A 25032-nucleotide genomic window follows, 5' to 3' on the forward strand; every position below is an offset into this window, starting at 1 on the left:
ACAATTATTTTATTTGAACAAGATTTTTGAAGTGGAAGATGGCTGAGACAAAAGATATGCTGGCCAATTCATCAAGTGAATTTGTTTATTTCTTTCCCAGTCATCCTTTTCAAGCAACATCTGGATACTCTCCAGAAGGAGACTAACTGCTGGAGACAGCTTGGATTAAACCATGTGCATGTATTATTCAACTTAATGGCAGTATTGGGGAACACTACATTTTGAAAGGTCTGACAGAATTGAATGCTAAATAAAGTGGGCCACTGGTGGGTCAGAAGAGATAACTCAAAAACATTTTTGATCTATAACAAAAGATACATATAAATGTGGAGCAGATGTGTTCACAAAAATAGAAATGGTACAATTGTGTTTTGTAAAAGAAGATTTATATTTTCAGTCTGTTGGCACAGTTTTCTTTATTTTCAGACTGCAGCTAAGTTGAGTTTGGCCACCTCTTTTTCTAATTTACCCTGTAGCTGTGTTACCCTTTCACCTTTACAAAAACCAGCATTTTAGTTCCATGGGCACTCTACTGACACATGGTTATGAATTGTGCATGTTCAGAAGATATTGTAAGCTATAAAGCTGAGAATAGACAAGGAAGGAAGGTAAATGGAGGCTCAGAAGAAACATCTCTTACCTGGCAGACTTTCAGCAAGATGACAACAGATTCCCCATTGCCTGAGCTTCTGAAGCTCCTTTGCACTTTGCCCTGTTGTGGCTAAGCTGTACCTGAAAATAAAAAATGAAAATGTAAGGGAGTGAGAAAACAAGCAAGGTACATACAAGTAATTTTCCGTCACTGAAGCAGGCCACCGATGCCTTGACAGTAGGAGTACCAGCAGGACTCACTATGTCCCCTCTCATCTTGGATCTTCTTGGTATATACAAGCTGCTTGTGATTGCCTACCTAGCTCTAACTCACCTTCCCCAGTGCGGACACATCTACATCAACAGAAATGGTATTTTGGATCAGTGTGATTTATATCCATCTGGAAAAAATGTAAGTTATGTGAACATAAGTTACTCTTACCCTCATGTGAGGGTATCTGTGTGAAGGATTACATCTTACTACAGCTATTTCAGGAAGCTGCTGCATCACTAACCGAAAAAGGGGGAGCAAATTCAGTTCATAGGGCAGAACCCTCTTGTCCAGGCCACTCTAACTTGACTCCTACTCCAGGTGTGTACACAAGAACAACCTCAGGTTCATCTTTGGCCATCTTAAACGATTCTCTTTGCAAGCATTATTTAATGCTTAATAATTCTTGCATATTTACACAAGGGAGAAACATTTCCATTTGTTTGCATTTCACAGTATCTCAATTTTAAGCTGTCTGGCAACTATGGACATTCACAGGCTGCCAATTACATTCAGCTTTTGGCAAAAGAAGAAGAATGCGTGTGTGAGGAATATGGCACACAAAATTAATCACCGCACACATTTAAGAGCAAAGATGCTTAGCTTTTCCCAGCACTACACAGATTTTTTTGAAGTTTCCATTTTTGTTGACATAAGCCCATTTCCTCAGGGAGAAAGTATGTGTTTCACAGACAAATGTTATGGCAGGGAATCCTTCTGGGCTGCTGCTACCCCAGCGTGCACAGGTGCAGTCTCCATAACCCTCCCTGCACAGGAACAGCTGGAGAAAAATATTCCACAGCAAAGGATGTGTCACTTCAGTCTCATGTCAGCCTCCAGCTGCAGTGCAACATCAGTTTCTTAGACTACATATCTAATGTCAGGGAGAAAGGCAATTAAAATTCTGGCATTGACATTGAGACAAAACATTTGCTAGTAAGCAATAGGATATTCAGCCAGGGCCGTATTCCCAAAAATGCATGTGTGCAGGCAAGAAAATATCTCTGAAGCTCTTTTACCTTTGATCATACAATTGGTCTAATGTTTCATCCATTTTTCACTATAATGTTCCCAAACTACCTACACATCTGAGAAAAAAAAAATTATTTTTCTTTACAGGTGAGAATGAATGGATCTGGAAAGGGCAGAAACAGGTAGTAGCTGATGGTTCAGAGAGGAATGCTGCTGGAATTAAATTGAACAATATCTTCCTCACTAATCTGCTACACACCTGCTCAATAACAGGACTCCCCATGCCTCCTGCTCTATCCATAAAATAAATCCGTGGTTCCCTGAAAATGCACTGATGGTTGGAAACACAAAAGACATGTAGTGACCCTAAGAGAATTATATCTTCAACTAAACATGGCAAGGTGCTAGTTAAAGAAATAAAATGAACAATAAAGCTTAAGCCCCTTCCACCCTGAAAAATGAAGAGAGGTTAAGGGAAGAAGAAAAATGTATAGGGAAAGATTGCAAAAGAAAATTTTGAAGGAGGCATTTGAACACAGACAAAATAATAGCAAAATAAATCAAAAGAGGGAATTAGTTCCAAAATTAAGCCAAGAAAGTAGAGACCATACAGATATTTGGAAAATTATGAGTATAAAAACTAAACAGAGGTTATGGTGACAGGAAGCCGTTTAGTTTTATTATGCTCAGATAACACAGGCTGTAATTGTTCATGAAAGCATCCAACTGAAGGAAATTTCCATAGACAAGGGGACATTTTCCAACAAAGAGCTGAGTATCTGAGTAAACACCTCAAGGGACAACCAATGAACACTGGCTTATGAGCCTCATAAGGCAACACCAAAGTGGGTTTTTCCTTTTACTTTGCAGTAACATACCAATGGGGAAGAGAGAAGCACGAGTATTGGCCACGACTGCTTGTCAGCACAGAGGCTCTGCAGGGAATTGGTCTGAAAGGAGAAACACAGGCAGTTTTTCAAAAGCACTTGATGGTCTCCAACTGTGCCCAGTGGAGTTTAGTTTGGCCAGTGGTAACTGTTTGTGAAAAGACCCTCCCTAAAGTCTCACATGTTAATGGAAAGCAGACATGGAGGGTATGTAAATGCAGACGAATTAGAAACAAACAGCTCTGGTCAAGCGAGGCATCATTTCCTTTGCTCCGGAGTCAAACAAGGTCACACCGAGTCAACTGCGACACACGCGTCAGGAGCACCAGTGATCTCAGCAGCTCTGGGGAGACTTTTCATGAGCTGCCTAGGCTGGAGCCTGCAGCTGAGCACAAACTCTACCCAACCCTGCCTTCTCAGCCCCAGGAAGCTTGCTCTTACTTGAATTTTCAACGGCAAAATGAGGATATAGCATTAAATAAATACACAAATTATTCAAAATACGGGAAGTAAAAATTCCATATGGTCTTAGCAAACACTAGAAATAATATTCAGAGAGGACTTAAATTCATGAACCTGAAGTGTATCCTGGGAAACATTCAACACAGGGTAGGAAACAAAAAGTAAAGAAGCAGGGGAATGTTCTTGTCTGCAGGAGAAAAGTTAACATGCCAATATTTGAGATAAAGTTCAGAATATGTTTAAGAAACATTCTTCCCCCTGTATTCATATGCCAGTTTGTACGAGCAACAAAAATAAATTTGTAATTTTATAACTAGTTCAGTTTCACCTGAGTTTTTCAGGAAAGAAGCAAAGAAACTAAAACCAAATGGAAAATCACAGTGACTGCCAAAAAGAGACACAAAGGATTTTAAAATGGAATGTTTGGAAGCAGAACTTAGGCTAAAAGTGTGATTAGTTAGCTAAATGTCTCTGATAATTTTGAAAGTCCCATCACTTTTATCTCTTCACTCTAGGAAGAAATTAAAAATATTCTGCTCTTGCAAAATTTGTAGGCTGAAAGCTTTCCTCAACAAACAGAGGTTGTTAGACAAATAAATACATTAATATTTCAAAGAACATAAAAAATAAGTACAAAGAGGTTCCTTGCCAAGAGTAGGGAAAAGCTCTCTGATTCAGTTTGGGTCATTGATAGCCTGATCAGTACACACAGCTATTGTTTTAGCCTGTTTTCCTTATCTTGGAGTGAAATAGGTGGGTTTTTTCCCCTCCCTCTGTGATAATTATTTTTGACAGTTTCACTGTTTATATGTGAAACTGAGAAACTGTTAATTGAAATAAAAAATGAGTCACTGTTTCCAGCAAGTTTTGCCAATGTTTTGATCTGTGTCAATGTGAGCTTAATTATTAAGTTTTCTTTAAAGGAAGAGGCAAAACTGTATATTTTAATTTGGCCCCATACAAATACTGTGCTCCTCAGACATACGTCAGTTTAAGAATATGAAACGCTGCTAAGTAGGATTGAAAGTATATTTAATGACTATGCACCAGAGACCTACAGTTAAAAATAATGCAGATGAAAAAATACATCTTTTTTTTCATCCTTTTTTTTTTTTTTTTTTTTTAAGAACAGGATATGAGAAGCCTTTATAGCCTTTCAGCAGATCTGATTAACCATGATATATGCTCTATCACTAATGATGTTGCCAAAGTCAACGTCTCTGGGCTGTGAGAGGGAAATCATGTGGAAAGCCAATTGTGTGTTGTAGGCGAAGGGCAGGCTCTGCGCCCTGTAGCCATCCACACATTCCCCTGGTGTCTGCTCTACAAACACTCATCTGCTGTCATAAACTTGCTTGGGTATTCCATAGGAATTCCTCTGTGATTTTACTGTTAATGCACAAATTCGGCTTGGCAGAAATAGGCTCTGGGATAGCAGAAGTGCGAGGAAAGATTTTCCCACATGTTTACGAGCCTGGGGTGTACATGAGAAGGAATTGGGGGGCAGAGGGATAAATGAAAATAAAAACGCCTTTATATCCACAAAGGAAAAATAATATTTTTTTTTAATTGTCCTGGGGGTGCTTGAGGAAGCTGAGAACTGTTGTAGAAATCTGTTTCAAGAAGGCATTTTCACAGCAAATTTAAATGACTCTACAAAACCCCCCCACATCTAGTTAATATACTTGCAAAATATATTTTAAAAGATGCAATTATTTGAACAGAAACGCAGCACACAGTCATGGGCCAGTGACATCACTGGACTTGGGAAGAGAGAAGCTTGCAGCTTTTCTATGCCACAACAAATTTCTTTCTTTGTTTTTGGGGTTTTTTTTTGCATTTGTTTTTCCAAATCAGTATAGCTCCAAGAACTTTAGGAAACTATTTGCAAAACAAGAGGCAGATAGTCCAACTCCTGAATGCTCTTGCTGTCCTTAGACATGGAAAAGCTCTTACAAGCAATGGAAAGATCATTGAATTAGGAATAGCAGAAATTTCAACCTACCCCTTCCACTAAACTCCTGGCTATTCCCAAAAGCAGGCAAATTTTCCAGTTTTGCCAGTAACTTTCAAGCTTCTATTGATTTATAAGCTCCCGAGTGTTTTCTCTAACTCCTACGTAAGTGGAGAAGCCTGGCAAAAATGAGTAGTAAAGCACATCAGCCTTTTGTAAACCAGCACAGACTACAAAGCAGATCTCCCAGCAATCTTTTGCAGTGCCGATGCACGGCGTGTTTGAGCAGCAGACTGCCCCTCACCACCCCCAGCCTCTCCCTGTGACTGTGTCCTGCTGTCCACACGTTGTCTGTGTGCTGCTGGAGCGTATGTGCTTCCCAGCATGAAGCTTCATCTCTCTTGTGGAACACTGAGACACTCACCCCAGGTCAGGGACACGATGGACATGGAACACTCGCCCATCACAGCCATCGCTGCATCAATCTCTTAGGCCTTTGAAACTTCCCTTTGAAACTTCTCATTTTCTTCTCCTCTCTAGATGCAACAACACATTCAGTGCATTCACAGTTTCTATGCCTGCCTTTAGGCTGCTTCACTGTTCATACTTTCTGGCTCTTTGTGCTGCTCTTTCCTGGGCATGCTCCAAAATACCTGTCAAAATGAGGTGCTCTAAATCAGCATGCCCGCCAAAGGCTTAGGCTAAAGCCTAAAAATGAGGACAAGGTGCAGGTTTTCCACCACTGCTGCCTTGCCATGGGCATTTTGGGATTTGTTCAAGGACAAACTATTGTTCAACTATGGAAAAGAAACTCTTATAACTGTTTTTCAAAGCAGCTTAACACATAGATTTCTGACTAAAAGAAGTTACAGGGATTACATATGAAAACTGTGTGCACTGAAGATATTTTTCTGGTTAAATGAATTCAGGAATCACTTGTACTGATACAAAACTTCTGCAATCAACCAAGCAGGTTGTAGAGCTGAAGAATATCTTTGTGAAACAGAACAGAAGAAAAGAACAGTGCCAATGACTGAAAAGGACTGGAACATAAAAGAAATATTTTCTATCTCTTTTCTCTGAAAAATTAATAACTGAGATGGAATGGTTATTTTGATAGAAGGATAGCCAGGTATGAATTGCAGCTCCTGGTTTTGGTAGGAGGGCTGAGGAAGGACACTCAGCTTCCAGGGAGTGGTTACTTGGAAGCAGCAGACAAAAGTGGACATCCATCTCTTAAACAAATAGCTAAATGCATGCATGCTGTTTATAGCTCACTGTGCATTTAAAGAAATTAAGGTGTATTTTTCACAAGCTCTAGCATAAATACAAGGCAATAAAACTTTGACACTATTATCATATCAGATACTGGCCACAGTTTCTGAAAAACATGTACATTAAAAATGTTAGAACCATTTATCTGGGACAAGAGGAATCTTCATACCATACACCCAGTAGGTTATGCCTTTAGGGAGAAAGACAAAAAAAATCCTGAGTTTGACATTTTTTCTATTTAAAACTCTATCTATCTTTCTCTGTTGCCCTCCTTCCATACCTCCCCCATCTACCTATGAAACTATTTACTTAATTACCGGAAATTAAGCAACTAATCAGCTACAGTTGTTACTATAGTTTTTCTCCTGATGCATTTCATTGACTAGTTTTGCTTTGCTGCTCCCCAACATTGTTTAAGCCATCTGTCCTCAGTATTGCAATACAAAGTTATTGTTTGCTTGCACAAGGAATACAAAATTTTCAGTGGGGAAATTTCACCCAGGCAAATTATTTTCTAAAATTGTTTCAAATCAGTCAAAAATTTGAGGCATTAGCATCCCATGAATCCCTTCATTGCCCATTTAACATCTGAGCCCAGAAGGCTTTCTGCTGTGCTCTCAGCATCCCCATGGTGAGGAGTATCCCTCTTGGAGGCAGCTCCTCACCACAAAACAGTCAGTGCCACCAAACTGTCTGCCCAGAGCTGAAAATCCTCCATGCTCAGACAGCATTAAAGTCCTTGAAGCTAAAACTGCAATTTAAACTCTTCAATATGAAAAAAAAAAAAAAAGAAAAAGAAGAAAAACACATTTCTCCATTAATTTAATTCCTTTCCGATTCTGGGATAAACCTGCTTGAAGTTTCTTCATCACCTTCAATCACAGCTAACTGAAGTCTCCTGTATGTTTAAAGCCCCATTTTTCCATTTACAAAGGGAAGCACAACACACTGGGATTGCACTGGAGCAAGTAATAAATGATACTATATAAAGTACAATAATGACTAGAAGAGAACATGAAGGCAATTCAGCAATTGCTCAGTGAGTTCAAGGAGCACTCTTCTGACATCCTCAACTGCACATAATGATAGAGCTCAATATCTTTTGTACTGTAATAGGAATTATAAAACAATTCTTCCATTACAAAATGCAAGGAGATCTCATCTATTATAAAGATAGACCATGCTACAGGCAAGACTCATTTTTATATCTTATTAACAAGAAAATTTTTTTGCTTATTACTCTGGGGGTACTTCATTGTAAAAAATGAAGTATGCACATTTGTATATAATTATTCTCAGTATTGTAAAATAATTCCTTGCTTCTGAGCAGGTGCCTGAACTTTATGATCAGCAATGACTGAAGGCAAGGCACTGTGATCTGTCAGTGACAGAGTCTTTTTCTTCCTCAGCACACGGCTGTATTGCCATTTGCTCTCCTGGAAATCCTTGCCTTGCCGCATCGTTACCCAGCAAAGAAGAAGGGATTGATCCTACTGGGATTTGTCGCTTTTCTGTATATCAGTTGGTAAGAATTTAAGTATTTTTTCTCCAAGTAATCTACTTTTTAAAATGAAGCCAGATGCTGTACTTTTGACCAAAAGTTCCCACCCAGACACAAGGAGGACAGCAGTCTTTTCTGTGGAGAAATCATTTAAACTTCAGCTGAGACCCATGAAAACTATTTCCAAATGTAAACAAGGCAGGTTTCTTCAAACACAATATAGGTCCTGAGACCTTACACAGTGTCTCCTGCTCTTGTAAGGCCTCTTAAAGGAAAGTAACTAAAGTGCCATAAATTCAGGGATAATTTGAGTAATTTCTTCTGGGCTGGAGTTTTTACTTCTATTGGTACCATCAAATTTACCTCCACTCAGTGTCCTGCTAGCTGCAAAACCAGAAAATCCCAAAAGGTCTGGGGGTCACGGGAGCAGGAGAGGAGTAAAACTCAGTTCAGTGTTTGGCAGGGACATGTGCCAGGTTTTAGAAACTTGAGACAGAAAATGATACGCAGAGCCAGGTGCAAACTGGTGGGTAGCGAGGAGACATCTGCCCACCACCACCTCCCACTCCACCAGTGGACACTGCCCACATTTCCAGCAATGCACCAATTGATCCCCAGCCTGTTGGAGAATGATACTGAGAAAATAAACTATATCTAATCAGCACCTCTCACAGTTCATAGCCATCTGTCCACCTGCTGTGTGTGTGTCATGCACCTGTGGAGTGGGTTTACTCATTGTATCCTGGCTGCAGTGCTGGGATATGTAGGCACTGCCACCCCATGTAACTATGGGCAGCTGCCAAAACCTGAAAGCTCTCAGAGGATGCTTTGTATTGAGACCCAACTCAGGAAGGGGGCTGTATAATTTCAGGGTATTATACGACTTTCCAGAGCTGAGGAAACATCCTGGCTTTAGGGGGAACAATATAGAGCATGTGTATAACAACAAGAGGATACTGGTCAGCGAGGAAGGGACTTGTCCTCATGCAAAGACTTCCGAGAAGTCACTGGAACTATGAGGAAACCCATCCTTCCCATTCCTACTCACCAATTCTCACTCTCATCTAGAGACCATCTTCAGCCCAGTGAGTGAAAATCTGAAATAGAAAATAAACCGTTCAGATGAAACACTGGAGTGACTTGAAGCCCATCAGAGTGGCTGTGGAAACGGAGGACTTCACTGATACATTACATAAGCAAATTAGGAGCCATTTATTCTAATCCTGCCCAGAGCCTAATAGGATTACTACCATGGCTTCCTAAATTCCTTTTCTATGTTCTGATTCACCCCATTGCTTAATGCCAGCTTTGTTTTGCTTGTCTTATGACAACATTTGGGTTTTACTGTCTTTGAGACGAGACTGCTCTTACAGCCATGTGAGCCGTGCTTTCCCCTAAAATCCCTATCAGCTGAGCAATTTCATCCCTCAGGAGACATGGCTCATATCAGGTCCTGAATCCACACCAAAGAATGAAGATCAACACAAGCATCAACACATTGGAGCCCTCCAAGTCTTTTCTATGAATTGGTGCTGCATCGTGTTGCCAGAGTCCTGAGAGGAAGGTGGTCCCTTAGAGTGCTTGTTCCCTAAGTGCCAGGGCCCTGATGAGAGGATAAAAGATATTAGGATGTTAATAGAGTTTTCAAATCAGCAAGGAACCTCCTGCCTGCTTTCTTTTTGCTTCTACTTCGTGGTTCCCTGCAAACCACAGACAACAGCTTTCAACCAATAGAAAAATTTTCTGGCCTGTGCACTGAAATCTCAACACATGTACATATTTTACTGTTGGTGCTACAACCTGGTGATTTAATAGCCCCATTTGGACACCATATGTTTCACAAGCAACAGAGTCCTTCCTCCAAGCCTCTCCTTGGACTGTCACTGCCATTGCTGCAGCGCCAATGGGCTGAGAAGTGACTGGTCCCTCCAAGGCAGCAGAGAAACTGAGCAGCCAGTTCCACCTCGCAGCAGAGAGGGTGTCACTGTGGCTTTGAACAGTCATTTATTTGGGTTTGAAAATACAGGTTGGAGTGCTTCAAATGAGACACACCAGCTGGCCAAATTGCATGAAGATAACTTAGTTCCTCATTATATAAAAGAAAGGTGGTTGTCACTCTCTGTTTTACTGTTGGAGGTACGATATGAAAAGAGGAGTCCTGTGCAGTGAAGAACACATGCTGACATTTGCACTCCACTTAGCACTTGGAATTCAGTGTTTCTGCTCAGCCTCTCAGGGGCCTTTTCTGCAGGCTTTTTTTTCTTTTTCTTTTTTTTTTCCTTTTTAAATTACTTAGGTGTTTCACACCTCTGTTTGTTAGATGAAAAAATCTTGAATCATAAAACTGAATCCCTACATTTAAATATTTCCATGCTCAGTCCAGACAGCTCTACGATCAATTCCTTCCATTGCTCCACTCTATCCCTCAGGTGAGGATAGTAAATCTTTATTTACAGGCAAGACAAAACCACCTTTTTATGCCCCACTTCTTCCTTTTTTTACTAGAGAAAGGAAGAAGCATCCTTTCAGCCTTTTTTTTTCCTCCTTAGCATTCTCCCATTCCTCAGTGTCATGACACAGTTTCAGGATAGTGTGGCAGCCCATTTGTCACTTCTCTTTGAGGCATGATGCTCAGTAGTAGGCTGGGTGACATCAGAAAAAATTGCAATTGTGTTCCTATGTTAGCACTGGTGGTGGAAAGTATGGCATAATACTCAGATATGTTTTTTTAAATTAAGAATTAAACTTTTTAGGACCATTTGGACCCAAAAGTTTGTTTTAGGGAAGTATTATCCTTGTTAAAATGGCACATCCTGATAATAATCAATGCAGACATACCCTATTTCTTAAATTCTTTACATAATCAATACAAATATAAATAATTTTATTCACAAAAAGTATTCACAAAAAAGCATTTTTCCTATACTTAAGATATATAAAGATCACTTTTATATTCTTTAGTTCAGGCATTCTCTATTAACTACTCATATGAGCCATAAACAATGAACATATTACCAGCAAACTGACAGCCACTATAAGATATTTTCGGAGAGAATAAAAAAGGCAGAAAGAGAGGGCACAATTAGAAGAAAAGAAACCCTATAAAGCTGGCATATTAATCTTCTTTCTTTTCCAAACCATGCTTTGCAAACAGTTCTGGCACAAAAGGGTGAAGCAGCCACATCTGTTTCCCACCTAGACATTCTTCTTCTTTTCCTTCTCTTACAAAAGAAAAGCTGCTGGAGAATTCCCCTTGCTCTCTCACCTCCTGAAAACTTCTTTGCACTCCTCAAAACAGTGGTCAACAGCAGAAGGATTGAGACAGGGAGGAACAGCTCTGTGTCCCCACAGACTCTAGGGATCTGGATAGGGGCTGAAAGGCTGTTGTATCTAAAGAGCAAACATATGTGAGAGCTTATTTGAATAAGCTTCACTAGCATAGCCAAGTGCACATCCCTGTTCCTGATCATTTTGCTATTTTACTGTGCTTTTACTGCTGTTAATAGCAAAATTCCACCAGGGTGACAGAAAAATATTGTGTGCATTTCAACCTGCACTGAAACCCATCTAATTTAGCACTGGCTCAAGTGTGCTTCACAGCAAATAGCCCAAGTGCCGAGGAGATGTATTGACAGCTGAGCTAATTTTCTCTGTATCAAGCCTGTTTTGATAACTCAGCCCCTCAGGAGCTGGAAATTTTGAAGTGGTTCTTCTAATTGAATGGTCCTAACCTAAGGTCAATTCTCTCCTTTCCTTAGGGTCCTGTGGATTTATTCTGTAACAGGAGAGTGGGTATATCCTCTCTTTGCTTTGTTCAACCCCCCTGGACTAGCAGCCTTTTTTGCCGGTAGCCTTGCCATCATTGTCGCCTTCTACAACTTTGGAGAGTTCCTCAACCGCATGATATGGGGTCAGTCCAAGTTTTCTTCATTACTTCTATGCATATGAAAAAAATAGCCCTGAAATGAACTGCTGTGATTGCCCAGGCAGGCAGGAAGAGGAAGGGGGCATGAGTACACTGGGGAAGTTGTTGGGATGGTGGCACTTGGGTGTCAAATAGTCATTGTTGTGTCCCACCCGCGTGCTAACAAATAGAGAACAGATTGGAGCAAGGATCCCAACCCTGCCAGACAAGGGTTGGACCAGCTTCCTCTAATTTGGGTCAAGAAGCACCTCTAACCAGCATAATCACTGGATTTTGAATTTCTGTTCAAAGAAGGGTCCAGAGAAGCCACATGTCTTAGGCTAAAACTCTTACACCTGCATCACATGCTGTTTGTCAGACTAGGGATTAGCAGCGTTTACTGCAAATTTACAGGAATGCATTCATGTATCCAAGGAAAAGCACTGCAGCAGCAGCTCCATGACTAAAACAGCACTTTGGAAACTTTTATAAACTGTTGAAAATTTTTCCCTTCTGCTTTAGTAGTGGTATGACCAGTAGTGACCTAAAAAAAGTGAAAAGCAGCTTCCTTGGACATAATGGGCAGTTGGAGGGGGGGAAAAAACGCAGTTTAGGAAAGCATATTTAACAAGTGGAAGAAAGAGAGAACTGAGGAAGCACCTTTGAGGGTTTGGCATGGGATACTATTATTATTATTGTTGTTATTATTTCTGTCATTATTATTCATTCTGGTTTCCTCTCCTTTTTCATTCAAGATTGAATTTTCGAGGATGAAAGTGTTTCTGTCAGGAAAATGTGTGTATTTTATTTAGGACAAATGTGGGAACATTAGCAATTTCTTAAACTAGCTTTCTGATTAAAGAAAAAACACTGCAAAAACACCTCTGAAAATAAATAAGACAACCTCCCTCTGTTCTCAGGGAACATTTGATGCATGATCCATTTTGCAAAGTCTCACATGCCTGTCAAGCCAACGTAGAGTGTCTGTAGCTAGTCTCTCACCACCCGTACTCAGCTACCTAAAAGCAGCAGATTGGCTTTCAAATGTGCTGAATAACCAACTTCACTGCTTGCTACCTTTGCAAACAAGATGCTCGTTCTACATGCCCATGTTTGGAGATTTTGGCCACATTCTGTTCTGCAAAATCATCATATGAGATGAGGATTGCTGGTAAATGAAAACAGATCTGCAGCCTTTCTGCACTAGCTCTGGTTTAAGAGGCATCACATATAAATAGTAACTACTGCTAATCAAAGACCGCACCATCACCACATGATGGCATAAGTCTTTATATGAGATATCTGATATATTTATGTATCAGATTTTTTTATCACTGAGTACATATTAGTAATTTTAGGGCTAGGGTATGCCTGCTGCATAAGCTGGAGATAATCAGAATAAAAATAATTTGATTTCCAATGTGTTAACTGATTGGACAAAATATTGTGCCAAGCAGAGATCAAATTAACTGCAAAAATTAGATGCATATTCAACAGCTGACTAAAGAAACTTGGGCAAGCACTCAACTTTACTGTGCACACAGAGAGGCTGAAAAGCACCCCAGTTGTGGTAGCATGAATGTAACCTCAGAGTATGTATATAAACAATACACAATATTCACAATATTGATATCTGGTGTGCTCTTGTGATCCCTGGAGGCCTCATCTGTGTGGTGGGTCTGCCTTTCCATGCATAGTTGCTTTTTTTCAAAGGAGCCACAAAATCCTGGCCTTAACAATTACATGGTGTTTTCATCCACGTGCAAGACACTCCCCTTGAGTTACAGTTCCCCATGTTGGTGCCAAGTGTTTTAACTGATCCACATCCCAGCTGTGTCCACCCAAGAGAAGAGTAGGACTTCCTTAAGCTGGTATCAATAATGAAGTCCCAATAAGCCTTGAAACATAGCCACAGGGAAGCTATTCCAAATTACAGTGTGCCAGAGTTTTAATATATTCCTGACTGAGACAAATTTTATGTTCAGCATTGCCAGAGAAAAAAGAGCTGCAAACTGAATGAAGATGTGATTCCAACATACCTTTGTTCCCACAGCAAAAATGGCTCCATGTACTTTTTTTCATCCTACCCTTTCCTCTCTCTCCTTTCCATCACAATAAGGCAGAGGATGCAGTGGAAACGATCCTGCAGAAAACAAAAAAAACCAGCCAAACAAACAAAAAACACACCCCCTTCCCCCACCCCGCTCCCACCCAAGGCAAAACAATCAGTGGTGGTAGAGGACAGACCTCTTCAACTTTCCATACTCTCCACTCTGCCCACCTTCTCTCTGCCTCAAAAGATAAAGCACACGGAAGGGCACATTTGATCTCTCTTTTGCTTCCTCCTCATTCCCCGAAGGCAGTTTGGGTTACAGGTTAATACAGATATCTACTAGGTTCCTATAGGCACATCTGAAATCACCTTGTGTAATAACACCTGAAGCCACCAAAAAATTAGACCTGATGCTGGTGGGATCTGACAAGGCAGAGCTCTCTGGCTGGGCTGCTGGCACCAGGATTCTCCCCAGTGGAAAAAAATCCGAGGCTGTTGCTTCTTTTTATTTCTTTCCCACTCAAATGAAGAACAGTTCCCCAGAGGTGTTTATTCAAAGGTGCAAGAAGCATTAACAAACAGCTCCACCAGTGAGGCAAAGCCTGGCTCCCTCCTGGACTTGCATCCTGTGTCAGACCATAGGCTGCTAATGAAGCTTGTTCCACAGCAAACCATGCTTCATATGGGCTCTTCCACACTCCAGGCCATTATTATTTTTCCTAAAACCAGCTACATAAATATTTACTCTTTTTCACACTTAAAGGTGTATTTAGTTCCAACTTATTCCAAAGTCTGTAGATGGCAGTTTCCAGGTTCAAGCAAGTAAATGTTAATTCTACGTCCTACATGCTTGACCGAAAAGGTGCAGAATGATTTCTGAGAGCTGGAAAATCTAGGCTGTAGAATAATATAACCTTATTTTTCCTTTTCAGGATGCCAGACCCTAAATTCTTTTTATTATTTATAGACAAACTGTTTCATACAGCATTGGAGGTTTTAAAAATGTATTATCTCTCATGCGCCTCTCCTCTCCCTCCCCTTGCACAGTTGGATTGGTGGTAACTAAGGCAACCCAGCTGCACAGCCTGAGAGGCACAGAAAATAGTACCAGTAATGACTTCTTTTTGTTTTAAATCCCAGAGTTTCTAGAGTACAAGACAATGTTGAGCAATAGAGAAACTCCAAAGAGGATAATTTGAAACAATGAGCTGATTCTTTTACTGCCATAAATTTACCTCAGCCAAGAACTTGGCTGCAGGGTCTGAGTACCAAAGATGAACCGTGTGATCGTTTCTCCCCTTCCTGATGGGTGGAAAACATCACACAGGCAACTGATCTCATGTTTCTTCAACCAGTCAAACTAGAATCCTCAAAAATAAAGCAAAGCGGTGCTTGCTTGGGGTTTGCTCTGTTTGGGACAATCAGATCCTTGGGAGAAATTTGAATCAAAGTTCTCCACATCTGACAGAGCAACCTTTCAAGTGAGGTCTCTTATGTAGAACTCACATTTGAAGATGGAGCACATTCATTTGTCTTCCATCTAACACATCTGAAAAAAACCCCAAAATAACATTCATCAGCTGCTTCATTTCAATACTCTAAAATGCAGCTGGAGAGGAGCTATAGCTAGCAACAGCTACTTGCTCCACCAGCGATTGAAAAGCCTCCTGATGCTTTTGCCTCTATTTGCAAGATTTTGTGGGCCCAAGGGCTCTCCCAGAGAAATGCTTATCCCCACATGGTGGAACTGTCCTTTGGGAGAGAAACAGGGGAGGAAAGGAGGCTGATTGTTGGAGTGGGTAACAGCTCCAAGAGACCTACCTAGGCGCTTGCTGTCCACTAGAAGGAGAAGCTTTTGCCAGCAGCTGGCTGAGGAACACTGTTAGGCGAAAAACAAAAATTAAAGATATTATATTGCAAGGGGTAAGGCAGCTCAACAGGAATAAGAGCTGTTGCTTTGAGGAAAAAGAGAAAACTTATGGTGGAATACCTTTCTCATGCTCAGTGCATAGATGGATGCACTCTTCCAGATCTTCTATGAGCTCTTAAATATCTTGGGAAGACATTGCTGAAACCTATTTACCTAAGGCTGAAATAAAGTTAAACAACATCCTTCCCTCTAGCCTGTTTTTCCTCTTTTTTTTTTTTTTTGGAGTTCTTTTGCATTCAGTGCATTTTCCAGAATCATATAACATGTTTTCACAACTGATTATTTTCCCTGAGTTTTATTTTTGTATTTATGGGCTTTTGAAACCAAGCTCCCTTAATACCCTGTAGCCTTGGGAAATCCAGCCTATGTGACAGCTCACAAATCTGTGCAATACAAAGCAATACTATAATAAGATTGAATTCTTGATGCTGTCATTATTCCAAGCAGCTGTTGAGATTGCAGAAACCCGAATGGCAAATGAAGAGATGCAAAGGGCAACTGTGTGGGGCATGAAGCTGTGCTGGTACAAGCTTATCAACAGCAGGTTTTGTATGAATGCTAAAATGCTGACGTTCTGCACATAGTTACTACTCCAGACACAGGTTCTACCCTTTGTTATTACAGTATCCAGGGGGATTTTTAAACTGAGATTCTTTTCCAGAGGATTTGTTGTATCATGCAAAGAATAAGAGTCCAGAGTCTATCTATTCCTTTCAGTGACCAAATGATGTTTATATCCATAATTTTGCTATATTGCCAATGATTAATGGAACTCAGATTTTACAGGATTTAAATCCCATAGTTTGAAAACTAAATATGAGTACTTACTTTTGACTCATCCATTCATCCTAGTTGTACCACAAACCTGTGATGGCACATTTATGTCCTTCATATTTGTCACTCCCCAAAGCTGCAGTTTATCCCTCAGGCAGAGATGACTGACTGTGTAAAGGAAACTTGCACTATTTGTCACAGGTCCTATTTTTGGAGATAAATCTATCGGGCAATCCACTGGAGGCAGACTGGATCAGAACCTCTCACAAACCAGAGCTTACAAATTCATCAGTGGAGGCCAGACATTAAGAAGTGCTGGTTAACATGCTGGTCCTGGCCTGCCAGGCTATTTTCTTTCTTTGTGGTTTGGGTTTTTTTTTTCCCCCTCACCCATAAATATCAATTTGGTCAGTACACACCAATACAATACCGCAATTAGTGTTTCAGAGCCTCTGAAACACTAGGAAAGATCATTTAAAGCAGAGTTTCCTATGAGTGAATGATCATCGGAGGGGAAGAAGAGAGGCTGAGACAGTGTGTTAGAAAAGGTACCCATAAACAGTTGATTATTGGGTGCCCCACAGCAGCAAAATAACTGGTGCTTCAGAAAGCTGTGGGATTTCAGTAGGTCCTGTGCTGTCCTGACCAGCCATGTGAGAATCCTCCAGCTTTTCACATGCTCTTACAACAAGCTAGGTTGGCTTGGTGGCAGACACTTTCTCCCACTGGCAAAGCATAATTATTCTCAATGGGTGTGGTCCCTGGCAGATTTCAAATAATTCCTCAGTCATTGAGTAATCTGTTACTTGCTGGGGACATCCCAGTCTCATTTGACTTCCGCAGCACTTTAGCATGAGCAGCTGGTCCAAGACATGCAGTTCACTCCCACTCCCAGATGGGTAGAGTTCCCCAGGGATGTTGGGAGGCTGGGGCCTGTTTCACATCCTCCTCATCCCTGATGTGTGAAGGACTACTCTGTTGTGCCTTCCCCCTCAGATCCCAATAATGTCTTCTCCTCTGTCTCCAAACAGGAGATTCAATAGTAATACTGGACCACAAGTGGAAAGGCAAGTGAATCCTCCTCTTGAAGCCAAACAATCCCTCCATGAATTCTGAAGCCATGAAGTAGAGGAAAATAAACGTAGCTGTGATAAATCCTTTCTCCAATGCATTGCAGCTTCTGGTGAAGCCATTATGACATCAGACATATGGAAAACTGGTGGAAAATATGAAATGTTTGCCTCTTTCACGATAACTCTGCAACTGCTATGAATAAGAAAATTGTGTTCATCTGTTTACACAGATTTCTCATCTCTTGCACAACGTACGTGAGGATGTGTCCATGGTTAAAAGTTGTCACTGATAAATGCACTCCCTCATGAGCCTCACACCACTCTGTAAAAGACCTGTGAATGCAAGCCAGCTCTTGTTTGGATTGCCCTTCATCAAGTCTGGAAAAAATTAAGAGGAGAGATAATTTTAACAGTGCTGTGACTTCTAAGCTAGCTAGATAACAAATTGGGCTAACAAGCACTGTAATTAGAAATGTCTGCTCAGAAAGTTCACCAAGAAGCCGAGTTCTTCTAATGAGAAACTTTCTGTAATATTAATATGCTTATATTATGCTTAATATCTTCCCTCCATTTTAACAGGAAATCCGAAGGCAACAGTTTCTTCCTTTTTCTTGGTTTCAGTTAATCTTGCAGCAAAAGTAACCTAATTATACTGACTGTATGATTGCTTTGACAGAAAGCATGTTAATTTAAAGCACTGTTTAACATAAAGCTGCCTGCCATATAATTACACTCCATTCACATGTTTACTAATTTTCCTCAATATAGTTGATTTCTGTTATTAGCCTCAACATTTTGTTAACATCCAAAACACTGGAGATCTGCTTTGCAAACTCCAATAAACATGCAAAACCGAGAGTAGCACAAGTGTTCCTTAATGGTCAATGTGAAAAAGAAAAATCTCTCTTATTATTCCTGCATTCAAAGAGGATTTGAAACTAGTTGCAGTACTTAAATGTCTAAATCCATCCTCATTGCCAAAACCCCTCGCTTAGAGCTACTGTGCACGCCATTCACCAGGGTGTTATTTTCACCTTTCAAATGCCACTGGTGCTCAGTAAAAACAAAACACATTGTAGGCTGCCTGTGAGCAATAAAAAGATAATGTGTATACATAAGATTGTTCTTCTCATATGTTAAGCACCTGATAAAAATTCTAATCTGGGAAGTTAACATGCTAGGCCTAGACTGTAAACTAAGTGAACTCAATGAGATGCGTGCATGCATTCAGTAATTCCCAGCCTATCTAGATAACTGGCTCCAGCTAAATTTGCAAGGGGAATGTAAGCAATTACACATGCCCACACACAAACACACTCCTCCCTCATTTTTTGTTGAAGCTGAAAGATGCTGGTGAGAGGAAATATATTGGAGAGACAGACAGAAGAAAAAACAAGGGAATTAGGGAAGAAGAGAAAGTTATGGGAACTGCCTGTACAGGTTTGTTGGGTGTTTTTGTCTCTACCTCTCTTCTTTTTAAAATCATTTGTTTTGTACTGATACTCCAGTACAGTTTAATTGTCAGAAACTCAAAACGAAGCCTGGGCCCCAGCACAGACAGATAAGTCTTTCCACTTCCAACCAGAGAAGCCAAATGACAGACCTTGCCCTCAGCTCCTGCTCACACCAGTGGTACCTTTGGGATCTGATGTGGTGACTGAGCTGCTGGACTACAGGGCTTTGAGGAGAATCATGGGGAAGGTTGTTTATTTCTTTGAAAAGGGCTCAGAAGAGGCACTTCTTTCTGCTACATCCTGTATGGAGAAAAGCTGGATTCCAGTCATGCACTTTGAGAAATCAATGAGGAATGCCTGTCCCCAAAATACAACTGCTGGGATCTTGGATTTGCTTTGTTCCTTTCTCTCATATCCACAAAGCTCTGAAAGGAGGAAAATGTGTCATTGCTGACAAACCAACATTTTCCCTGTGATTTTTCAAAAGGCTTTACCGAGACACCCTGTGTAAGGATCTGGCCTTGATGACATTTACACCAGATTTCTCTTTCGAGTCCATCAGTCTCTCCCATTTCATTTTAAGCATGCGGAGCCAGTCAGAACTGTTTATTTATAGCCGTAGATGTTCATGGCTGTATAAATTAGCTGTTATTACCGAAGGAGGTGCCCGCCCACTCGCCCAGAGCAGCTGCACAGGAGCCCTTTCATGCTGCTCCACGGAACGCAGCCCCAACGGGCAGGGAAACAACGCTGTCCCAGGCAGACAAAGGGACCACGGCTCAAACCCCTGGGCGAAAAAACAGCAATTAATTTTTTCCACAGTGCAATCTGCAGCATGACAACCACAATTACCTAATACTGTTTAGACCTGCCACTTGCATTTGGCAGAGAGAGAGAGAAAATGAAGGATTAAATTCACCATCGGGGAAAAAAACCCACCCAGACTAGAACCTACCCCTGGATTTTTGTTTTATAAGATTAAGTGATATCTGTTTAGAGGGGGTGAGGGGAAGGGACAGTGAGAGGATGGAAATGCAAAACTGGTTTTTATTTGAGACAGAGCACCATCAGAAAATAAGGACCCATCCCATACACACAAACACTGAGCTGTTTCCAGCAGAAACAGCTGGAAAGTAATACCCACCACCACGAGGAGCTTTCATCTTAACTCACACCTTTGTAACAGTTTACTTCCACAAAAAGCATAGGCAAGTGCTAATTTATTCCCTCCCCAGTTTCCCACACAAATTTCTTGGTTTGGGTCTCTGCCAGAGCTTCAGGGTCACAATGTGACCTCAACAACATAATTTAAGATTGTTCCAAGCCTTCAGTGGAACTACTGAGGATTTACTTTGATGGATATGGAGCCAGGATCTGGCATGCAGAAAATATGCATTTACATTCTACCAAAGTGTCTAAAATAGTTGCCCAGGGATGCTGAAATTCAATTTGAGACCTTGTATTCACTTGGCAGAGCACATAATTAAATATTTTGTGCCACAAAATTAACCAGAGTCTCAGGGGTATGGGTAAGAGACAGCTTAGAATCAACCATGAGAGCCAAACTAAGACCTACTTCCCAGGCAAGTTATTCAGTAAATATTGGGAAAAAATCATTGCAGTGATAGATGGGTTCATAATAATTTTTCTTAGTATTTAATCTTGCTGATTATTTGTAATTACCTCTTACCTCAGAGGAAGAGGCTATCGGCAGTGTGGATTCATTTAAATAACACCAATATCAAGAATTGCTCTTGAACTAAAACTCCTGCTTTACAGCTAAAAATTGTTCTTGAATTAACCATTTGGAAAGAAGCATCAGGTAAAAACCAAATACAATTAGAATAGGCCAGACCTCAGAACAAGTGGTTAAAAGCCCTGAAGCAGAATTTTTGCCTTTTGAGGTCTCCAGAGACCCTACACTGCAAGGAGTTCGATGTTCCTGAAAAGCAAACCAAATTCCTCTAGTGTTTGATGTCACAACCTTCATTTTAGATTTCAGACATGGTGAGTCTAAAAACAAGGGTTTGAGTTAAACCCCCAGGATATGGCCCAATAATAGTTCTGAACTATAAAATTTAATGGTAATACTTGGTATTTCAAATGTCACTTTCTATCAAATGCTCTCAAAACATAAACATAAATCTGCCTGCCTTGTTTACGAAGCTTTAAGCAAAGCTTCAAGTTCCTTTCACCTTGAGAGGGTAATTTCCCTCAGTACCTGGAGAACAGCACACATATAAGAGAATAATGCTTTATTTTACACCTAAGACGAGCAGAATTACCTCCTCCAAGAATGCAGGACAATATGGTTTCACTGTTGGTATGGACTAGGTTCCTTAGGCAGAGGAGAAAGATATATACCAACATATATATATACCAAAATATATACCAAGATAAGACTGCTTCTTGAGATGTTAGTTCAAGATTAGATGCTTTTTGAGATGTTAGTTCAAGTTTTTGGTGTGGAAATCCCCAGTGGGTGTGCAAAAGCATCAGTGCTCAAGGGGGGAAATGAAGACACGTGATAAAAGGAGCTCCATGGTTAAACATTTCTTTCCATCAGCTGTGGACAGAGAGAAGCACAAGTGAGCTTCAAAGTGTGCTTCAAACAGGGAAGAACCACACTTTCAATCATAGAGGTATCAAGGCTGGAAAAGACCTTTAAGATCATTAAATTCAAACATTGACCCAGCACTGCCAAGTCCACCACTAAACCATGTCCCAAAATGCCACATCCACGCGTCTTTTCAACCCCTCTAGGGACGGCGGTTCCACGACTTCTGTGGGCAGCCAGCTCCAGCACCTCCAGCCCTCCATGTCCTTGCTGTAGCGCGGTGCCCAGAAGCGAACACAGCACCGGAGGCGCGGCCTCACCGGTGCCGAGCACCCGCCGCACTCAGCACAGCAGCGGCAGCGCCAGAACCAGCGCGGCAGAGCCCGGCAGCTCCGCTCCGCTGCGGCCGCTCCGTGAGGGGCAATTCCCGGCAGCTCCGCTCCACCGGCGGTGCCGGCGCTGCGGCCGCTCCGTGAGGGGCGATTCCCGGAGGAAAGCGCGGCAGGGCGGGAGCGCGGCCCTCATCCCGAGGCGCCACAGCGGCCCCTGGCGGCGGCGCGGCGCCAGCGCCTGCCCGCCCCCTCAGCGCTGAGGGGCCCGGACGGGAGCGGAGATCCCGGGGCGACTCCCGGGACAGCTCGGCCAGCCCCCAGCGCCGGGAAGGGCCCTTTCCCACCGCGGAAAGCTGCCACGCCCTCCCCACAGCAGCTCCTTGCATCGCCCATGGGTGGGCGATTTCAGCGTTTCAGGGGTGCAGCAGCCTCAGCGTTCTAAGCTGAGTAATTCCCTTAAACTGAATAATTCCATCAGGACACGCCTGATGGATGCTCAGGGATGCAGCAGCGTTCAGCTCTGGAGCACGGGGGCAGTCCTTTGGCACCGGCGTTCTTGCACTCGCGCATCTGCGAGCCCAAAGCAGCCCCAGGCCAAAAGCAAATCCCCGCGGTGTCCCAGCGCGGCGCCTCACAGGCAGCCAACACCACCTTATTAAGTCAAAATCACAGGAAGAGGGAGAACAAATAGAATGTCATTTTGATCAACAAATGTAACAATTATGTGAAAGTTAATAAAGCACATTGTTTTTGTCCATAGGTTCAGTTTTGTGGATGCTTTGCACTTTTTTCATTTTTTCCCCCTCTTTACCACCCTCCTCCCTCCCTTTTTTTTTCCTTTTTTAAAAAACAGATGTTGCCAAATGTTTTTGAATCACACATACTTCAAAATGCCTCACAATCATTTGTGGAACCACCCCCAGGCTCTAAACCCTTATATCACTAATGCAGCCTCCTTGTTGCTAGCTTGCCAAACAATAGCCATTGTTCCTGAAGGGTCTAGCCAAAAATAATATGATGTGCAACTGCCTTCCCACTGTTGTCCTTGCAAAACTACTTAAAAGTTCCAGAGATGCCTTTACGGATGGTGTACAGTACAAATAAACCCAAAAGGAGCAGAACAATTGGAAAAGCTTGTAGGAACATTGGAAGTGCGTGGAGTAGAAATAAAAAAATGGTGGGGGGTGGAAGAGAGAAAAGCATTGTGAGAAAGATTTTATATTAAATGATAGTAAAGTGTTATGCAGCTGTTTTTGTGTTGTTGCAGAAGTGAAACCACAAATATTTGAGTATTCATATCACTACAACTTGCATATAACTCATGAGTTTGGTAGCTGTGCAATTGCACCTTAAATGATTCTTTTATGCAGCTCTGATTTTGGAAAGAATCACTTTGAATGAAGATTTGGGAGGGAATATAAAATGGCTACCATTCCTGCTTGGGGAAATACATTATCTGAATAAGAAATATCTGGAAATCATAGGGGTCACAGACCCACAGCTATATATAACCTGTAGCTTATGGGCAGTCTGGTCTGTATTGAATTCAAAACTTAAGCATTGAGGCGGAGGGAAAAAAAAAGAAAAAGAGTTATTTTGAACTGCCATCATAAAAGTTGAATTTATTTCTTATGTGTAGTTCATTACATACCAGTGAAGGATCAGCTTGACCTTTCTGCTATTAGTAGTCCAGGCCATGAAAGAAGCTCCTTCATGAACCAATGAAACTTCATACTGTTGTTCTCTGTGTTGTACATCTCTGGATATAAAGATCACGCATCTTCCGTCAGCAATACATTTATTGATAAAGAAAGTCCTGCAAGGCAGGTCAAATCCACAGGCACACTGTGTGTGGTGTGAGAATCGACTCTCAAGTGTTCCTTCGCATTTCTACTTCTAATCATTGATCTATTTAGTCATCCTAAGTCTCAGTCCTAGACTCTCATACAAATTCAGAGCTGAACTTTGACCACAGTCCTGAATCAGAGGTATAGGAAAAAACTGAGGAAGTGAAAAAAAAAGTCACCACAACTACTTCAGAGGAAAGCTAATTGAAAAAAAAACCCCACAATATTCTGGCAAATATCAAAGCTGATATTTCTACATAATGTAACTCAATTATGAGGTATTTACTAATCACATCATATTTATTGTTAACAAATTGTTGCAAGTGCCTACTACAATGGACCTCTGTTTAGCCATTACTGGATGCTTGACAAATGATCTGCAGTGTTAGAAGGTCAGAGGAGAGTAGTAGAGAAGCACTGGGAGGGGGGAAAAAAGGGAAGGAAAAAAAACCCAAACCCCAACTATACAGCAAGACGAGACTGTGGGAGAATCTCAGATATGCTCTTTAAGTATAGTCATCCCTTATAAGGAAGAAATTCATTTCCAACATCAAGCACAGCCTGTGGGCAAAGTCTGTGCCACTCAGATGTACCCCCAGCGTGTGTCCCTGGTGACGTGTCTGTGTACTCATCATGCAAGTATGTCCCACTCAATGTACATCTGCAGCGTCTTCCTCCCCGGGGATACGGCGTCTATATGTCCAGAGAAACAACACGTGGGCCCAGGTCTGACCCCCTAACCTCCACATGCTGCAAGCTGCTTCCAGAGCTGAGGGAAAGGAAATGACCCAGAGGAAACAATGCAGGACATCATTCCATGAGTGCACTCTTGTGGTCAGCTGGGAAAACAAAACATCAAACCAAGAAACGAAACAGTCATGACAGAAATTAGGTTGATCTGGTCATTACACTGACAGAAAAAATGCCTTTCCTTTTAGTGGTTGTGGTGCCTTTTAGGAGTTTCTGTTTTGCTTTGCAGAATTGCTGGGGTTTGGAGTTTCCCGATTATCAGAGCCCTCCCAAAGTACTCCTACGCTCTCTGTCTGTGTATGTGAGTGCTGTCTCCTATTCCCCAATGTGAAAGGCATTTTTAACAAATTGATAAGAGAGAATTTTCCCATTCAGTCACTATCAGGCAAGCAGAGCACTGCATGGTGTGTTAGAAATGAAAATTGTACTCGAACTAGCCCTTCGG

General features: G+C 41.5%; 1 protein-coding gene and 1 long non-coding RNA gene across 2 annotated transcripts in view; one reads left to right on the forward strand and one right to left on the reverse strand.

Moving 5' to 3' along the window:
* Nucleotides 1–15856, reverse strand: part of LOC139602331 (uncharacterized) — a 94182-nt gene extending 78326 nt beyond the window's left edge. The window contains exons 1-4 of the long non-coding RNA XR_011683178.1: nt 13857–15856; nt 11179–11303; nt 8962–9010; nt 641–732 (exon numbers count right to left, since the gene is read on the reverse strand). This is a non-coding gene — a long non-coding RNA (uncharacterized lncRNA). The remainder of the gene's footprint in view (nt 1–640; nt 733–8961; nt 9011–11178; nt 11304–13856) is intronic.
* The window catches only part of ADTRP (androgen dependent TFPI regulating protein), a 30276-nt gene extending 11773 nt beyond the window's left edge, over nt 1–18503 (forward strand). Inside the window, exons 4-6 of the mRNA XM_071452076.1 lie at nt 7822–7937; nt 11672–11823; nt 17606–18503. Of these exons, the coding sequence (XP_071308177.1) occupies nt 7822–7937; nt 11672–11823; nt 17606–17649 (312 nt within the window). The 3' untranslated portion in view covers nt 17650–18503. The remainder of the gene's footprint in view (nt 1–7821; nt 7938–11671; nt 11824–17605) is intronic.
* Nucleotides 18504–25032: the final 6529 nt, after the last annotated feature.

The sequence above is a fragment of the Agelaius tricolor genome, unplaced genomic scaffold (genome assembly GCF_023055355.1).
Source record: "Agelaius tricolor isolate 1412-34295 unplaced genomic scaffold, bAgeTri1.0.p SCAF_2, whole genome shotgun sequence".
In the NCBI taxonomy this organism is placed as follows: Eukaryota; Metazoa; Chordata; class Aves; order Passeriformes; family Icteridae; genus Agelaius; species Agelaius tricolor.